This window comes from Mustela erminea, chromosome 5, assembly GCF_009829155.1.
Source record: "Mustela erminea isolate mMusErm1 chromosome 5, mMusErm1.Pri, whole genome shotgun sequence".
In the NCBI taxonomy this organism is placed as follows: domain Eukaryota; kingdom Metazoa; phylum Chordata; class Mammalia; order Carnivora; family Mustelidae; genus Mustela; species Mustela erminea.
Window position 1 is genome coordinate 6,999,009 of NC_045618.1, and position 14,924 is coordinate 7,013,932.

The 14,924-nt window shown below is 55.0% G+C and overlaps 1 protein-coding gene across 7 annotated transcripts in view; it reads left to right on the plus strand.

Moving 5' to 3' along the window:
- NTRK3 (neurotrophic receptor tyrosine kinase 3) overlaps positions 1–14,924 on the plus strand; it is a 382,186-nt gene that overhangs the window by 65,210 nt on the left and 302,052 nt on the right. For all 7 annotated transcript variants that reach the window (XM_032342082.1, XM_032342076.1, XM_032342077.1 and 4 more), the window contains 2 exons: positions 10,800–10,874; positions 11,549–11,620. In XM_032342082.1, coding sequence (XP_032197973.1) covers positions 10,800–10,874; positions 11,549–11,620 — 147 coding nt within the window. The remainder of the gene's footprint in view (positions 1–10,799; positions 10,875–11,548; positions 11,621–14,924) is intronic.

Below are 14,924 nucleotides of genomic sequence, written 5' to 3' on the forward strand. Positions count from 1 at the left end.
AAGGGCAGCGTTCTCAGGACCCTTGGGGCCAGCCGATTTTAGGCAAAGTGTTTGCTCTATTGGATTACTTTCAAGCCAGCTGCTCTGGCCTGGACCAGACTCTCCTTCTCGCTCAGACTTTCTCCTCCAAGGCCCGTTGGGGAGAAAGGGTCAAAGTCAATGTGTCTCTCCCTGCCTCGGGCTGTTTCTTCGGTTCATCAAAGACTTCTTCTTTCTTTCCTAGTTCAAAGCTGAGTTGTCTGGTCAGGATTGGAGGTTTTATGATCAATGCAGTTTGACTCTCATCTGCAGACAAGAGGAGAGTGTCTCTCAGGGGCCATGGAGTTCTGACTCACCCCCTACTCCCTACACCCCCAACCCCATGGACGCAGCTTACTTATTTATACCTTAGTCTCTTCAAATCGTTGGAGAAAATGCCGGTCCCGTCAAGACCTCAGTAATTAGAGGGTTTTTGCGATGTGTTATAAGGTCCTCAGGTCCTGAGGAAGGAAAGTCCTTTATTCATTCGTTCATTCGAATTTTCTGTTCTGTTCAGGGAGCTGGGCCGAGTCTTGTAGACACTCAGCACATACATGAGGGAATGACAGATTGAGCCAAATGGCATAAAGGAACTCTCTAGACCAGCATTTCTCAGCCTGGGCACTGTTGTCATTCTTTGTTCCGAGGAGGCTGTCCCTGCCCTGTGTTGTAGGATTTTTAGTAACATCCTTGACCTCTACCCACTAGACCTTCCCAGTCGTGACAATCGAAAAAGCCCCCAGTCATGGCCAGATGTCCTCTGGGGGACAGAATCCGCCCTTGGCTTTTGAGAACACTTGATCTGGAGGAAGGTTATAGAGAATGACTGTGGCTAGTTTGGTCAGGAGAGGCCTCTCCGAGGAGATGACATTTAAGGAGAATCCATGTGCTTTTAAGGGCAAAACCAAGTGCCAGGGCCCTGAGAGGAGGCAGAGAGCTTGGTGTTTTGGAGAATGGGAAGGAGGCCGTTGAGACAAGGGCCGAGTGACCAGGGTCGGTTCGTTCGAGCTGAGGCAGGAGACGCCAGAGCCAGACATGCGGGGACCCCGCTCCCATGGTAGAGGCTGGGGTTCTTCGTAAGGGCGGGAGGAGCTCCTGGAAGCTTGGTTTTGGAGGGCGGGTGCCGTGGGGAAGGGAGGGCGTGATCAGATTTATGTTACAAAAAATTCATTCTGGCTTCTGAGTGAAGGACCGGTTTTCAGTCAGGCCAGAGTGGCAGCAGTGGTCCCATCTGGGAGGCAGTGGCCTTTTGGGAGTGGTCACGATGGCCTGGGCCCAGGTGATGCTGTGGGGAGGGGACAGAGCTGGTGTCTCTGTGGAGGCGGACAGCTCAGGTGTGGGTATTGCGGGAGGGGAGGGAGCATTCAGTGATGAAGATTGGCTTCAACGCTCGGGGGACACTGGTGCCATTTATTAGGACAGAGAGGAAAGCCACGCGCTGGTCTTGGACCTACTGATCTGTCGGGAGCTCAGCGGGCAGGTCTGACCAGAGACACACCTTTGGATGCTCTGGGCGTGTAAGGTATTGTTCAGAGGCAGCACGTGGGCGAGATCACCACGGCGTGGCCGGGAGAAGGTGTCCCAGCAGAAGACCTGGGAGATACCAACATTTAGGGTTCAGACAAAGCATATGGACCCTGCGGAAGAGACTGAGAAGTAGTCACCAGGGGAGTAGAAGGAATCCCAGGAGACGGTAAAGTTCGGGAATCCGTAAAGAGAATGTTTCAAGAAAGAGCGAGTGGTTAACCAGGTAAAATGCCCCCGAGAGACGGAGTAACAGGGTCGCGGAGCACTCTGGGGAGTTTGCCAGCGTGGGCAACACCGTGACCTTGGCGGGGCAGATTCCCTAGAGCAGCCGGGACCGAAGACTAATTGGGTTGGAGAATTCAAGGGAGGTAAGGAAGGAAGTCAGGCTTGCAGGGGGAGATAGATCCTCTTGAAAACGTGGGCCACAGAGAGGTGTCGCGACATGAGTTAGTCACTGGAGGAGGGTGTGGTGGGAAGGAGATTTTCCTTTTAAAGGGGCTTTTCTAGAACATGTCCATATGCTGACGGGAAAATCTAGTAGAGAGAAAGTGAGAGCCCAGACAAGAGAGGAAGAAAAAAGATGAATGAGTCCTTGTCGAGGGAGGGGGGAGGTCCCTGCGGGAGGCGGATGGGGTGCTGGGTGGGTAAGTTCTGCCGTCCGTCACCTTGAGCGTTTCCTAATGTGTGCGTTCATCCATTCATTCCCTCCGATGTCTCCGACCATTTGCGGGGCACGGGGCACGCATGCTTCTGGTCCGGGCCCTCCGAGACCTCCTGATTTGCTGAAAGCCATCGTCACGTGGGCAAGGGAAGGATGAAGATGGTGTGCCCAGGGGCCAGCAGCATGCCCGTCTCGTCCCCTTCTCTGTTCGGCGAGAGGGAGGCCTGCCCAATTCCCCATTCCTGACGCTGAGCATCAGTGGTCCATGGGCTTCCCCAGACCTCTCGGATCACCATTTGTGGGCCCCCTAGTGATTCCCTAAGACACCCATCCCTGATTGGGATGTTGAATGGGCCTGGGCCACATCCCTCTTCAGGGAACAAGTTCAAGGTGCTCGTGGAGTCCGACCAGGCCTCTGGGCTGCTCCAAGGGCCCAGAGTGAGGACCGTGCCGGCACCAAGCATAGAAAGCCTTGGGTGTGAGGGGGGACTTGGAGGTGGCCGCTTAGCCCCAACCTGGGTGGGATCCCAAGTACACACTTATCCTGGGGTACCTGCCCTTCTTTGTGATTCTGGAGGTGAGCGAGTGGTGAGTAAGACAGATATGATCTCTGTTCTCATGCGTCATAGTTCTTGCCTATAGACACTGACGACAGACGTAATCAAATAATCAAATAAGACAATTACAGATGGTTATTAAGGGCTGTGAAGGACATGAACGGGGCTTTTGCCAGAGAGCAGCTGGAGGGAAAAGGGGGGTGTGTGTGTGTGCTCACATAAGGGTCAGAGCAGGCGTCTCTGAGAAGGTGACCTTTGCAGGGAGCCCTGAGGGCTTAAAAGGAGCCAGTCCAAGTGTTGCATGAAGTTCTGGTTGGAAATAAGTCTGGCGTGTTTAAAGACAGGCAGGAGAGCGTGGCGGGGGTGCAGACAACAAGCAGGTGTTAAGAGAAGGGGCCATAGGATCAGCCAGAGGCCAGTGTGTGCAGAACCTCGTGGGCCCTGGCACATCCTGATTGTATTGTAAGGACCGTGGGAAGCAGGTGGAGGGTTTTCAGCAAGGGAGAGTTGAGTGGGTAGGTGTAGAGACTCTTGATGGGGAAGAGTGCCAGCAGGGGGCCCAGTGAGGAGGCAGGGGTGGTTTGCAGGTTAGAGGTGGCCACGGCTGGGGTGCTAATGCGTGGGCGTGCTGGGGTCACCAGCCCACGCCCACCTGCCTGCCTTCCTAGCCTGTGGTGCAAATGAAGGGCAGCTGTTAGACCGGCGAGGGGCTGGCCGGTCTGGTCCCCCTACCTGGGACTCTGGTAGGGAAGCCAAGCAGCACAGCCCGGGCTCCCTGTGAACTGGCCAAGTCCCCGAGGAAATCTCACTCCTGGGAGTCAGGCCTTTTCTTATCAGAGTAGCGAGGGGGTGTGCCCTTGATCTTTTTGTCTGTTAGCAGACGGAGCATCTCAGCACCTGAGGAACACAGGTGTGTGCACAAATGCTCCCCGTTCCTGGCACGAGCTCTGGAGTTGATCAGGAAGCCGACACAGATGCTGTTGTTTCCCATCTGCTCACTGCACGATGCGAATGTTCCTTTCTGCCGTCCCGGGGGTCCCAGATGCGGGGCTGGTTCGCCGTGGTCCTTGGCGTGCAGCTGCTTGGAGAGCTGGTGTGCTAATGTGCTGGCATGCGGGGCTGTCAGCCCAGGAAGGCTCCCCAGGCTCGCAGGTCCAGCTCCCCAGGCATCTTGGATCCCCCCTGACAGCTGTCAAGGGAGAGAGAGCCGGGTGACTTGGCTGGTGTGACCCAGTGCGGCTTTTCCCCAGCCCCCCCTGTGCCTCAGTTCCGTGGAGCTGTTGCCCCAGACGGTTTGTATGTAATGCTAAACATATCAGATAATTGAAAGCTAATGCTTCTGTCTGGATCACTAGACATAATATGCCTGGATAACAAATCAATTTCCTTACGGCCCTACAAGGCTTCGAAGTCAAGTGCACGCCACATTCGTCGTATACGAGTGCGTGCGCGTGCACGCAGACGGGCGCTCCGGCGTGCACGTGCTCTGCTGCGGATTTGTTAAGAAACGGAATCCCAGGCTAGTCTCCGCAGGTACTCAGCTCCGTGCTTCAGGTCAGGCCTCCGTCCTCGAATCGGGGTTCAGGTGAGAAGGGGATAGGAGCCTCAGATCTGACGGGGAGGTGTCTGGAGAGAGGGAGCATCTGTGCACCGCCGTGTTAGCTGAAGCTCTTGGGTTGTGTGTTGGAGTGGAACATCCGAGAGATGCCCTTTTCCGCCGCCTCCTGCCAGGATGTGCCTCCAAGAATAGATGTATGGATTGTAATATTAGTGGTGTACGCTTAGGCCAGGAAAATGTGAATTATAACTGTACCTCTAAGAATCTAAGAATACTTCGCTTATCTTTCCACCTTAATTACCCAGAAAGGGGATTAGAAACAAAGAAGACAAGGACGGATATCTACCTGTTTGTGTGCGTGTTTACGTTTTCTTAGATCTTTCATCAGATTCTCTTTACTTTTACTTCCACGATTCCAGCAGAATGGTGGAGTTTGCTGTTTCTCACTCTGGTGTGATGTGTCAGCACTGACTCAAGGGCTAAGTCATTGCCTCCTCTAATCCTCACACCCACCGGATCTCCTGTAAGGACGCTGAGGACCAGAGAGCTTCGAGAGCAGCTGACCCAGGGGCATCCAGCTCTCAGGGGCCAGAGCTTGGTGTCTGCTCCTGGTAGGCCTGCCTCCAGGGCACCCGTGATTTTAGCCTCTGTGCTCGCAGGGGCTCCCAAGCACCCTGGTCGCAGCACATTGCAAGGGAGGAAAGGCTGTGGGGGCTGATGGCCCCCAACCCGATAGCACAGGAAGAGCCATGAAGCTGCTGAAAATGGACACAAGAACCATTAGAATTTAGGAGTCACATCAGAGGAGGGCCCTTTGGGTCGGGATGCACATTCTGCCTGTTTCAGGAGCCTGGGAGGGCATCCCTGGGGGATACAGCTCAGCGGGTTAGTTCGCTTGGTCATGATAATCCAAGATTATCAAGGAATGTAAGTCACGTTCTGTCTACTCTGCTTAAAAAGGCAAGGAGGTGTGTAATGCATTTTAGGAGGAAAAAGAAACAGCTAGCAAGGAAGTTAAACATGCAAAGGTTTTGCCTTTAAATTTAGTTGTCTGGAAAATTCGGTTATGAAGAACAGCTCGTTAATAGCAGTGAGAAGTCACAGTGAAAATGACGGTGATCTTACAGCAAGGGAGGAGGGAAGAAAGGTTGCAGACCTGGCCAGCCATGGGTAAGGGAAGGAAGGATGCTCGCTGGTCCCACCAACCAATGTTCTGTCTTGCCGAATGTCCCTGCGACGAGGAACGGTCTGTTGGGTGAGGGGAGACACCTGTCTTGCCCTTCTCGTGGGCCTTCCCGTCAACTTCAGTCCCCTGGTGATGGAAGGGGGTGGATGTCTCAGTGTTCTAGAGTTTTCTATGTATAGGACTTAAATATTGGAGTTATAAACAACTCTTAAACATATCCACATGACATGTTTTTAATTAAAATATGGACCACACAGTCTGTACCATCTCATTTTTATAGGCTTGGAGATTGCCAATTCATTTCCATATTGGCTCCAGCCAGACAGAAGGAGGAAGAAAGTGATGATACAAAAGCACAGTCGAATTTATTCTAGTACAAAGGATTTTTATCTCTTCCCTGGATGTTTTAATTAATATTTCCCTTGCGCTCTAGCTCATCCCCGGAATGGGTGGGGAAGCAGCGATCTGTGATTTCAGGACCGGGTCCTGTCGTTGGGAGTCACTGCGAGTGGCTTCATTTCTGCTGGTTTTCCTCCTGCTCCCGAAGACGCCGGGCACAGGCACGGTCGCTCGGCTCCCGCACACCCCGGCCCACCTGACAGCGGCATGTTCTTTGACCACAGAGGCTCACCTAGACCCCACTGAGATTTTCGGAGGTGCAGCCCGAAGCCAGGCTCCGGCTTGGTTGCTCAGCGTTGCCGTGAATTAAGCCTCCCTTCCTCCCGTCTCTCTGGAAAAGTGCGGCACACTCGCTCTTGGTGAAGAGTTGTGGTTCCGGGAAGGGCGGGGGTCAGAAGGAAGGGACGGGGCACTGAGTTAGCTCCTTGGATGGGGCAGTTCCCATTGCGAAGCAGGAGTAAGCCATGTGGAAGAGGAACTCTCAGTGGGGGTGGGGGTGGGGTGGCGGTGGGGACTCTTGACCAGTGGGTTCCAGCCAGAGCTGGGCGAGGGGAACATTATTGCTTCTGGGATGTGTAACCTGGCTTGGCCCATGGTCCAGCGCACCAAAGAGCCCCTCATTTCCTCTCAAGGAATGCCCTTGACTTGCGGGGGGTCTGGGGATAGCTTTTGATGCCATCACCTGGACCCAGGGACCTATAGAGGCAAACCTTAGGGTTTGCTGCAAAGCAGTCATTTTTTTAAAAAAAGATTAAGAAAAATTTATTTGAGGAGAGAGAATGTGCACAAGTCGGGGGAGGGGCAACGGGAGAGGGGGAAGACTTGATCCCAGCGCCTGAAGCTTATGACCAGAGCCGAAGGCAGATGCTTTGCCAACTGAGCCCCCTCCCACCCCCAGGTGCCCCCAAAGCAGTCATTTTCAGAACTGTTGCTGTTTCAACCCATGGAACGCAGTCTTCACTAGTCATCTTCAGGCATAAGCCTTACATGAGGCAGAGCTTCCCTACTGTCGACATTCTGGCACAGTTTTTGTCTGTTGTGGGGTCTGTCCTGGGCACCTGTGGATTCTTTTAGGAGCATCCCTGGCCTCTGCCCATTCCCTTCCTCCCGGCTGTGAGCACCAAAAACATCTGCAGACATTTCCCAGTGTCCCTTGGGGGGGCAGGATGACCCCCGCTGAGCGCCGCTGTCTGAGAGGTGACTCAGGTGGGGTGCTTCAGTCAGGATGGGAGCTTCCTCTCTGCCGCCGCCCCTCACTGTTCCCGGAGAAAGCACGCAGACTGAGAACAATGGTGCAGATCCCCGTGGGGCTGCGCTCTGTGCCCGAGCGGGCGAACGCAGAATTCGGCAGCCCCACACGGACCTGAGTTCCCGGCATGGCTCTGAGCTCCTTCTCTCCCACGGCGAGATGGGTTTCTCCCCGCACAGCCTGTGGTCCTGGAATGGGGGTGACCAGCAACTGCCCCTCACAGGGTTCAAGTGTCAAACCTTCGTCTAAACAATGATCATCATCGATTGCTTTTGAAGTGACAACATTAAGTGCTCAGGGAAGACAGCCCCGACATCCAGAAAAGCACAATAGAAGGAGAAGCCACATACTAGAGGTCAAGGTAACTACTGTTTACCACGAACAAAGGCAAACCAAACCTAGGGTCAGCTTTATCCCATTATGTTTTTAGAGCCTGCCTTCCCCACTTAAACCTGTAGTACACAGCAGCCCACCGAGCTCTCACAGCTGACCCCCAGGGCTGGTACCGAGCCATCACTTGGTGAGTCACCAGCGGACTTGGCAGGTGCCCCGTCGATGTCATCAGCAAATGACAGGCTGCACCTTTGCCTCAGAAGCCGTCCTGGGCTGCCGGCTGTGCATTCCCCGAACCTGTTCCTCGTTTCTGCCCGAGCAGTTTTCCTGGAGGTCATGAATGACAGACTTACTGCCCCTCCACGCGCCTGCCACATGGAGTTTTTATCAATGATTGCTGAGAAATGACAACTTCCAGCAGAACCGCGATGCCATTTTTAGCTCAAAAACTGAGAAAAGACTGCTCAGTTTCTGCAAAGCACAGGGTTAAAAATAACCGTCCCGGCTCGCGCTCCCTGAGGACTTACTATGTGTCCCGAGCTGCCGTTCTGTCCGGGCTTTTTAACGGGGCCTTTCCAGTCTCGCGTCACTCTTACCCGGGGTGGGAGGGTGGTATTTTATTAGCCCATCTGACGGATGAGGAAACTGAGGCATAGACAGGTGATGTCCCCTGGACGGGGTCACACGTGGACAAAGGTAGTGATGGGGCCAGGATGTGCGTCCGGGCAGCCTGGCTGGAGGCAGGGGGGTAGGGAGCCCGGCTGGCAAGTTTCTTCTATAGAAGGCGGGTTTCTGCCTCGCTGCCTCAGCTCTGCTCCGTTCTTGTACAACAAGAGCAGCTACAGACCAGTCACTGAATGGATATGAACACTGAAATTTAAATTTCATATAATTTTCGCATGTCACAAATTAGGATTCTGCTTTTGATTTTTTTTTAAATGTACGAACTATTCTTAGCCCTCAGGCTGTACAAAGACAGGTGGTGGACTGGATTTGGCCCGCAGAATGTAGCTTGTCGACCGGGCTCGGGAGAGCCCAGGCTCTTCCCCGCACCATGGCACGGCGGGTGTGCAAAGGCTCTTCTCCCCCGTGCGGGGAGCCTCAGACCCGACAGCGGAGGCAGGGGCCCAGGTCTCTTGACCAGGGAGCCTTTTGCACCAAAGAATTCATTCATTGTCCAGCTGCGTCTCCGAGTGAGCCTACGTCGGACAGGCCGGCGTGGGGCCCTCAGGACGCGACGGCTAAAAAACGGTAAACCGATACAATACAACAATGATTGACAACTCGGCCATAAATATAAACACGTTTACGGGCCTCTGATGGGGGCCAAGGAAAACAGTTTCATTTACTTCAACAACTGATCCACAGCTGCTTGTCGGAAGCAGATCCTAGTCTGGGGCCGGGCTCCTGGGAATGAACGGTCGTCTGTAGGAATAGCATCATTCACTTGGTGGTTGGCCCGGACCGCTGGCCCAGTGAACACACGTTGGGGGCACTGGCGCAGGTCATTTTACTCCTCCTCGTATTCCTTGTCACCTGACGTGGTGCCAGGGGCCCTGCCCTGGCAGGACCAGACCGAGCAAACCGCCCCGGGGCTGAGAGGCTTCCAGGGAGAAGACTTTGGTCTTGGAATTCAGTCCCGACCCGGCCACCTGGTCCCTGTCCCCAGCAGATGCCAGTGTGTCTGGCTGCTCAGCGGGGGCCCCGAGAGAATGCGGTACAAAACGGGTTCTCTGCATACCTTGTCACCGTGTTGCTTTGAAATGCTTCCAGGGGCCCTGGCCACCGCCACTCCGCTGCCTTTCTGGCTCCGGCTTCCCTCGGTGGCAGATGGAAGAGCCGCGGGTGTGGTGGGGCCGAGGAGGGGGTGTCTGGGGAAGGCGGCTGCCGTTTCTCTGGCCTCAGTGTGCCTCGGACGGCTGCGTGGCAGGGTGGCTGAAGAGGGTACTTTGACATCCGTGGGGAGCGACCACCGGTGATGGGAGCGTTGGGTCCCGGGAGGGCACGGTGGGCAGCAGAGGGCCTTCTCCTGAGGCCCTGGGAGCTCCGCGGGATAGAGATGAGGAGGAGTGGTAACATCTCCCACAGCTCTGGAGTTGGGAAGGGCCTTAACAGATCAGTGGCCGGATAGTTCTCAATCTGGGGACCCTAAGAGCTATAATGGAGGTTGTTTGGTCTCTGGCATTTTGTCAATATCCCCGCCCCACCCCCCACACCAAAATAAATAAATAAAAGCAGTAATCAAACCTAGGGCAAGTCAGCTCCTCTGCTTATAGAACTTTCAAGTTCCTTTGCTTTGAGCCAGACCTGATTATCCGCTGGGAGAGTTAGTGCTGGTTTATATCTGTTGATAAAAAGCTCTGGTGAATAGTGATTTATATCTTCGATCCATAAATCCTAGAAGAGAAATTAATTATTACTTAATAAATGTATCGTGTGCCTGCTTGACACCAGCCTCCTTAAACAGGAGGCATCTTGGGAGAAAGCTCTAAACAGAGACCTTGTGACGGGGAAGGAGAGAAGATGCTGATCTAGTGAAACCCTCTCCCTTTGCAAACAAAGACACAAGGGGCTCAGAGAGATCAGAGCTCTCACTCAAAGCCTCTGGGTTTTGGGTCCCAGAGTTGAAGCCGGAGCTGGGCTCCTAGGTCTCACCTTACTTCTGTGATACCCTAGTGCCTCTCTGGTCCCCAGCCAGCCCCCTCCTTTCTGGACTTGGATCTGCCCAATCAAGTTATCTGTGTTCTTGAACTCCAGGCGGGTTGGGCTGTGGTCACCGGAACCACGCGGTCAGTGTCTGGACCCTGGGAGTCTCTGAAGTGGGTGTGTGCTCCTTCTGAGCTTTTTCACTCAAAAACCATACCCACCGGCAAGCTACCCGCCTGCTCTCCCTTTTCAAACCCACATCATTTGTGTTGCCTTCCCGGACTGCTGAGAAAACGAGCTGTCCTTAGGAAGTCCCCAAAAGGAAAACACGAGCTAGAGGAAGGAATCTGAGTTGCGAAGACCAAAGGGGAAGCTGGTTTTCAAGTCTTTAAAAAGGAGAGCTCTCTGGAGCAGAGAGGGGGACATTAAATGTGGTCCCCCGGCCAGGTGCTCTGGGTCTCATGCCGATTGCCCCAGGTGGGTGGTACATAAGGTCCCTTGCGGAGGGAGAAACAGAGGCTCAGGGACACTTGGCCATGTGGCAGAAGGCCTGGCTTGCACGTGGGCGATCCAGGATTCGAACCCAGATCTCTCTGGCTGCAGAGACAGTACCTTTCCTGTGGACCCTGGCCGGCCTGAACCCTGTCTTTCCTCCTCCCCTGCAGACACATAGAGAACTGGCGAGGTTTGCACACGCTGAATGCCGTGGACATGGAGCTCTACACCGGCCTCCAAAAGCTGTGAGTGCACCGGGCCACGGGAAAGGCCATGGGTGGTGGCGGGTGGGGGGGGGACGCCCGCTGCCCTTGGGCTGCCCTGGGCACTTCCCTTCTCCGTTCCTTTTTCAGTAGAGCCGGTACCACCCACTTAGGGACTGCCCGGGGCTTCCAAGGCCACCCCCTCACTCTCCCGCATTTCCCATCAGCCCAGAAGACCGGAGGCTGGGTGGTCCCGCCTGCAGTTAGGGATTCGGGGCAGGACCTGAACCCAGGCCTCTCGGCTAGTGATCTCACCTCAGCCCCCTGGTTGACGAATGGCCCCCGTAGCCTGCAAAATCTCCCAGCCCACTCCTCCTCCTTTGGGACTTCAGCGCTAGTGGTCGTGGGGGGCTTGGGGAGGGGGGAGGCAGTGGAGGCTGCAGCCCTGTAGCCGCTGGGCCCGATTCTTGAGCAGGAGCCCTGTTGCCAGGATCGGGAGAGGACAGCTGCCAGCTCATCCCAAACCCTCACCCAGATCCCCGTGGGGGGTGGGCCCAGATGCCGTCCGGGGGACGCCCCGCGATACTGATGATGGGGAATTGCGTTCAGTTCACCGGCCCGGCTGGCGGCCCATGACCTCCTGTGAGCCTCAGCCCGGAGCAGATGTCCCTCAGCTCCGGAAGCCCTGCTGACCCTGTTTCTCTCTTTCTCTCCAGGACCATCAAGAACTCAGGACTTCGGAGCATCCAGCCCAGGGCCTTTGCCAAGAACCCCCACTTGCGCTACATGTGAGTAGAGCTGGGTCCTGGGCTTCAGGGATGTGGGGGGCACACAGCACGGAGGGCGCTGGGCCATGGAGCCAGCTGGCCACCTGGGGTCTAGGCCTGGCTTCATCCCTGTGTGCCAAGGCCTCAGACTTTGCGTCTTAAAAATGAGTGTTTGGGATTTGAGCATCTGTAAGGTTCCTGTCAGAAGGACGAGCCTAACCCAGGGCTTAGAGCCTCCTGACTCCTAGGGTTGTTCGCTTTTTATTCGCGATTTTATGGGAATGTTAGTGATGAGAAATCCCTCTCGTCCGGGATGTGAATGCTACACCTCTGAGACCATTTTTGGGGCCCAAAGTGTGTGTCTGGGTGCCGCTGTTTGTTGGGCACAGTTGGCAGAAGAGGGAAGGCCGGGCTGGACCAAGCGCCATGTCTGAGTAGGTTCTGGGTTCACTGGAGAGCGGCTCCGAGAATGGAGACCCCCGTAACCTGAGGTCACACAGGTTTGTTTGGGACAGGTTCCAGGCCACGGGGCTCCGGGTAGGATTCTTGTCTGCACCTCTCTCCCCTACCCCCTTCCCCTCCCTTCCATGTCTGATGGCGGAGGGGCCTCCTCAGGGTCACACCTTTGGGGGCAGACTCACATGAGCCCGCTGCTTTCTCTCCAGGCCTTGATCTCTGTGAGGACTCTGAGGTTCAGTGGGAGGACGGCCATGTCCTGAGGAGAAGGTGGGCTTGAGAGGAAGCTGGGGGAGCTGGTCAGGGGAATGTCGACCCGCTGTGCTTGCTTTCTGGTCACCCCTTCTTCCAGAATGGTGGCCATCTTGGACATCCCCTGGGCACCTTCCCTGAGAGAGGAGAGATTCTGCAGGGACCAGGTGGGGAGGGAGGGGGCGTCTATTGTATTTGGGGTGAAAAAAATGGAGCAATGATGTGCCGGTGAGTCTTTCCTCTGTCCGTGTGACCGTTGTTCTGGCTGAGGCGCTCGGCCTTTGCCGTCGGAAGGACAGCCCGCTGGATGGGCCTCTCCTGTGAAGACGCGGAGCCCCCCAGGAAAGCTCTCGGAAAGTAGCGGCAGGGGAAGGCGAGAGAGAAGGGCTTCTGGAGGACTGTGGTGGGAGGAGTGGTTCTTCTTACGGGTCTTGGCCTCACCCGCTGGTCTCTGTGTGCTTTCTCAGGCTCAGTGCTTGGTGTGTGTGTGGGTTTGTGTGTGTGCACGCGCGTGTGTGTGTATCTATCAGTATGGCCCCCCTTCTTTGTGCTACACCTCCTTTCCTCCGTCTGGAAATGGCACACGCCGGAAAGCCCTCGCCCAGGGCCCGAAGTCTCCGCTTCAGTCCTCCCTTCCAACCGTGTCATGCAGCGGTCGCCCCCGTCTCCGCGAGGCGAGCGTCTGTGGTGAGTGTGTCTTGGTGTGTGTACTCTGCAGCGGGAGGCGTGGCTGGGACCAGAGGAAGGCCTTGGACCAGATGTTCCAGGTGTTTATTTTACGGGGGATTTGAATTTCAATGTAAAATACCCTGGGGGGAAGACTCTTCTGACCTCTGAGGAGTCTTTCTTTTCACGCTGGCTCATACGGAGTTCACAGAGCTAAGCGCCCTTGGCCCTTCAGGTGGAGGCAGTGGAGTCTGGGGACCACATGTCCCCTGCGGAAGGGGCAGCCCGCTGACCGCTGCTAGGTGGACGTGGGGCCTCCTGCTGCCAGACTTACTGTTCTTTCAAGAAGAGCTAAAGGTCTGGGGAAACCCCTCAAGTTTTAAATGCTGGCAATGAAAAACAAAGCCCTTCAACCCCATGGGCCAAATGAAACGGCTGCTATGGCAGAATAGGACACACGGAAAGCCAGTTTGTGGGCTAGGGTCATGGGGGAGAGAAGCTGTCAGATGGGAGAAGCACTCTCCCCATGGCTCAAGGACAGTGGCTGGGTGCTCGTGTCCTAGAGGCTTACAAGGCACTGTGTCACCTGCCGCTCTTGGGGAAGTCGAGGGGACTTTGAGATCCGTCCTGTTTCTTTGGGTCGCAGAAGTGGGAGCAGGGATACATCTTGGGTTACAGGTGTTTCTGAAATGGAATGTCCTGGAACATTCCCTTGGCTTATCCTTGAAGTCCTAGAAGAAGGCTGTGACCCACATCTCTTTGGGGATGATCCGGGGTCTGGGGGTGGTGGCAGTGACAGGCTGCTGGGGCTTTGCAAGATTCTCAAGGTTTAGGGGACCGAGGGGGTCTGGTTGGAGTAGTTCTGTTCATGGCTGTGAACCTGCCCGTGACCTCGGGCCCTGTCTTCTCCCGGAAGCATGGGCCAGCTTTTGCCGAAGTAGCTGCTGTTGGCAAGAAGGACAGTTTACTGAGGGTTGCTGGGGGGAGGAGGGTTGAGAGAAGGGGAGTGGGGTTATGGACATTGGGGAAGGTATGTGCTTTGGTGAGTGCTGTGAAGTGTGTAAACTGGGCGATTCACAGACCTGTATCCCTGGGGATAAAAATATATTATATGTTTATTAAAAAAAAAAAAAAAAAAAGGAAGGACGGTTTACTATCCATACCCCCAGTTTGGGCCTGGCTGTACATTGGGGGCCATTAGGATGCTCAGCTTGGAAGGAGAAATTCAGCACCTGTCCAGGGGCTCCCCTAGGCTCCATGGGGTTTCCAGGGGGAGCCTGAGGGTCACAGAGGAGCGAAGGGGTCAAGGGGTAAGCACTGGCTTCATCGATGGGTTTATTTAGGAACTTCTCCCGCCTAACGAAGACACGCCCCCAATCCCAACCGAGTGAATTTCCCGGCAGCGTCAGGACATCTTTCTCCTGGCAAATGGGCCAGGTTTCTCTGCTCTCTCTCAGCCTCTTCTATTTCTGTCCTCTAAATGCGGTTACGAGTCTTCAGGCCCCAGCTGAGCAATCACAAGATGATCACTTACTCCAACACTAATTGCCAAGCCCTGGCTTGGCGGCTTTTTCGTTTTTCTTTTTTTCTTTTTTTTTTTTTTTAGGGTGATGGCAGAGAAGGCTTTTCTTGTCCCCTCTGTACAGAATAAGAAGCAGGAAGTGAAATCATCACCCGCTGTACTGGTGTCAGGTTGTCCGGATTGCTCTGATTGGCTCAGGCTGTTCCCCCCACTTCTAAGCTGCTCTCCCATTACTCATGCCAGCTTCCTCCTCGGGCCAGAAAAGGAGCCAGTGATGTTAGGGCCAAGTTGTCCGTCACGAAGGAGGCTGGGGACGAGGGCTCTTGTGTGTCCATCTTCAAGGTTTTTGAGCGATGGACCCATCTTCTCTTGGCTGCTCTAGTGTTCTCTGTGCTTTACTGAGCGTGAGGAAGAGAAGTTTTGATTCAT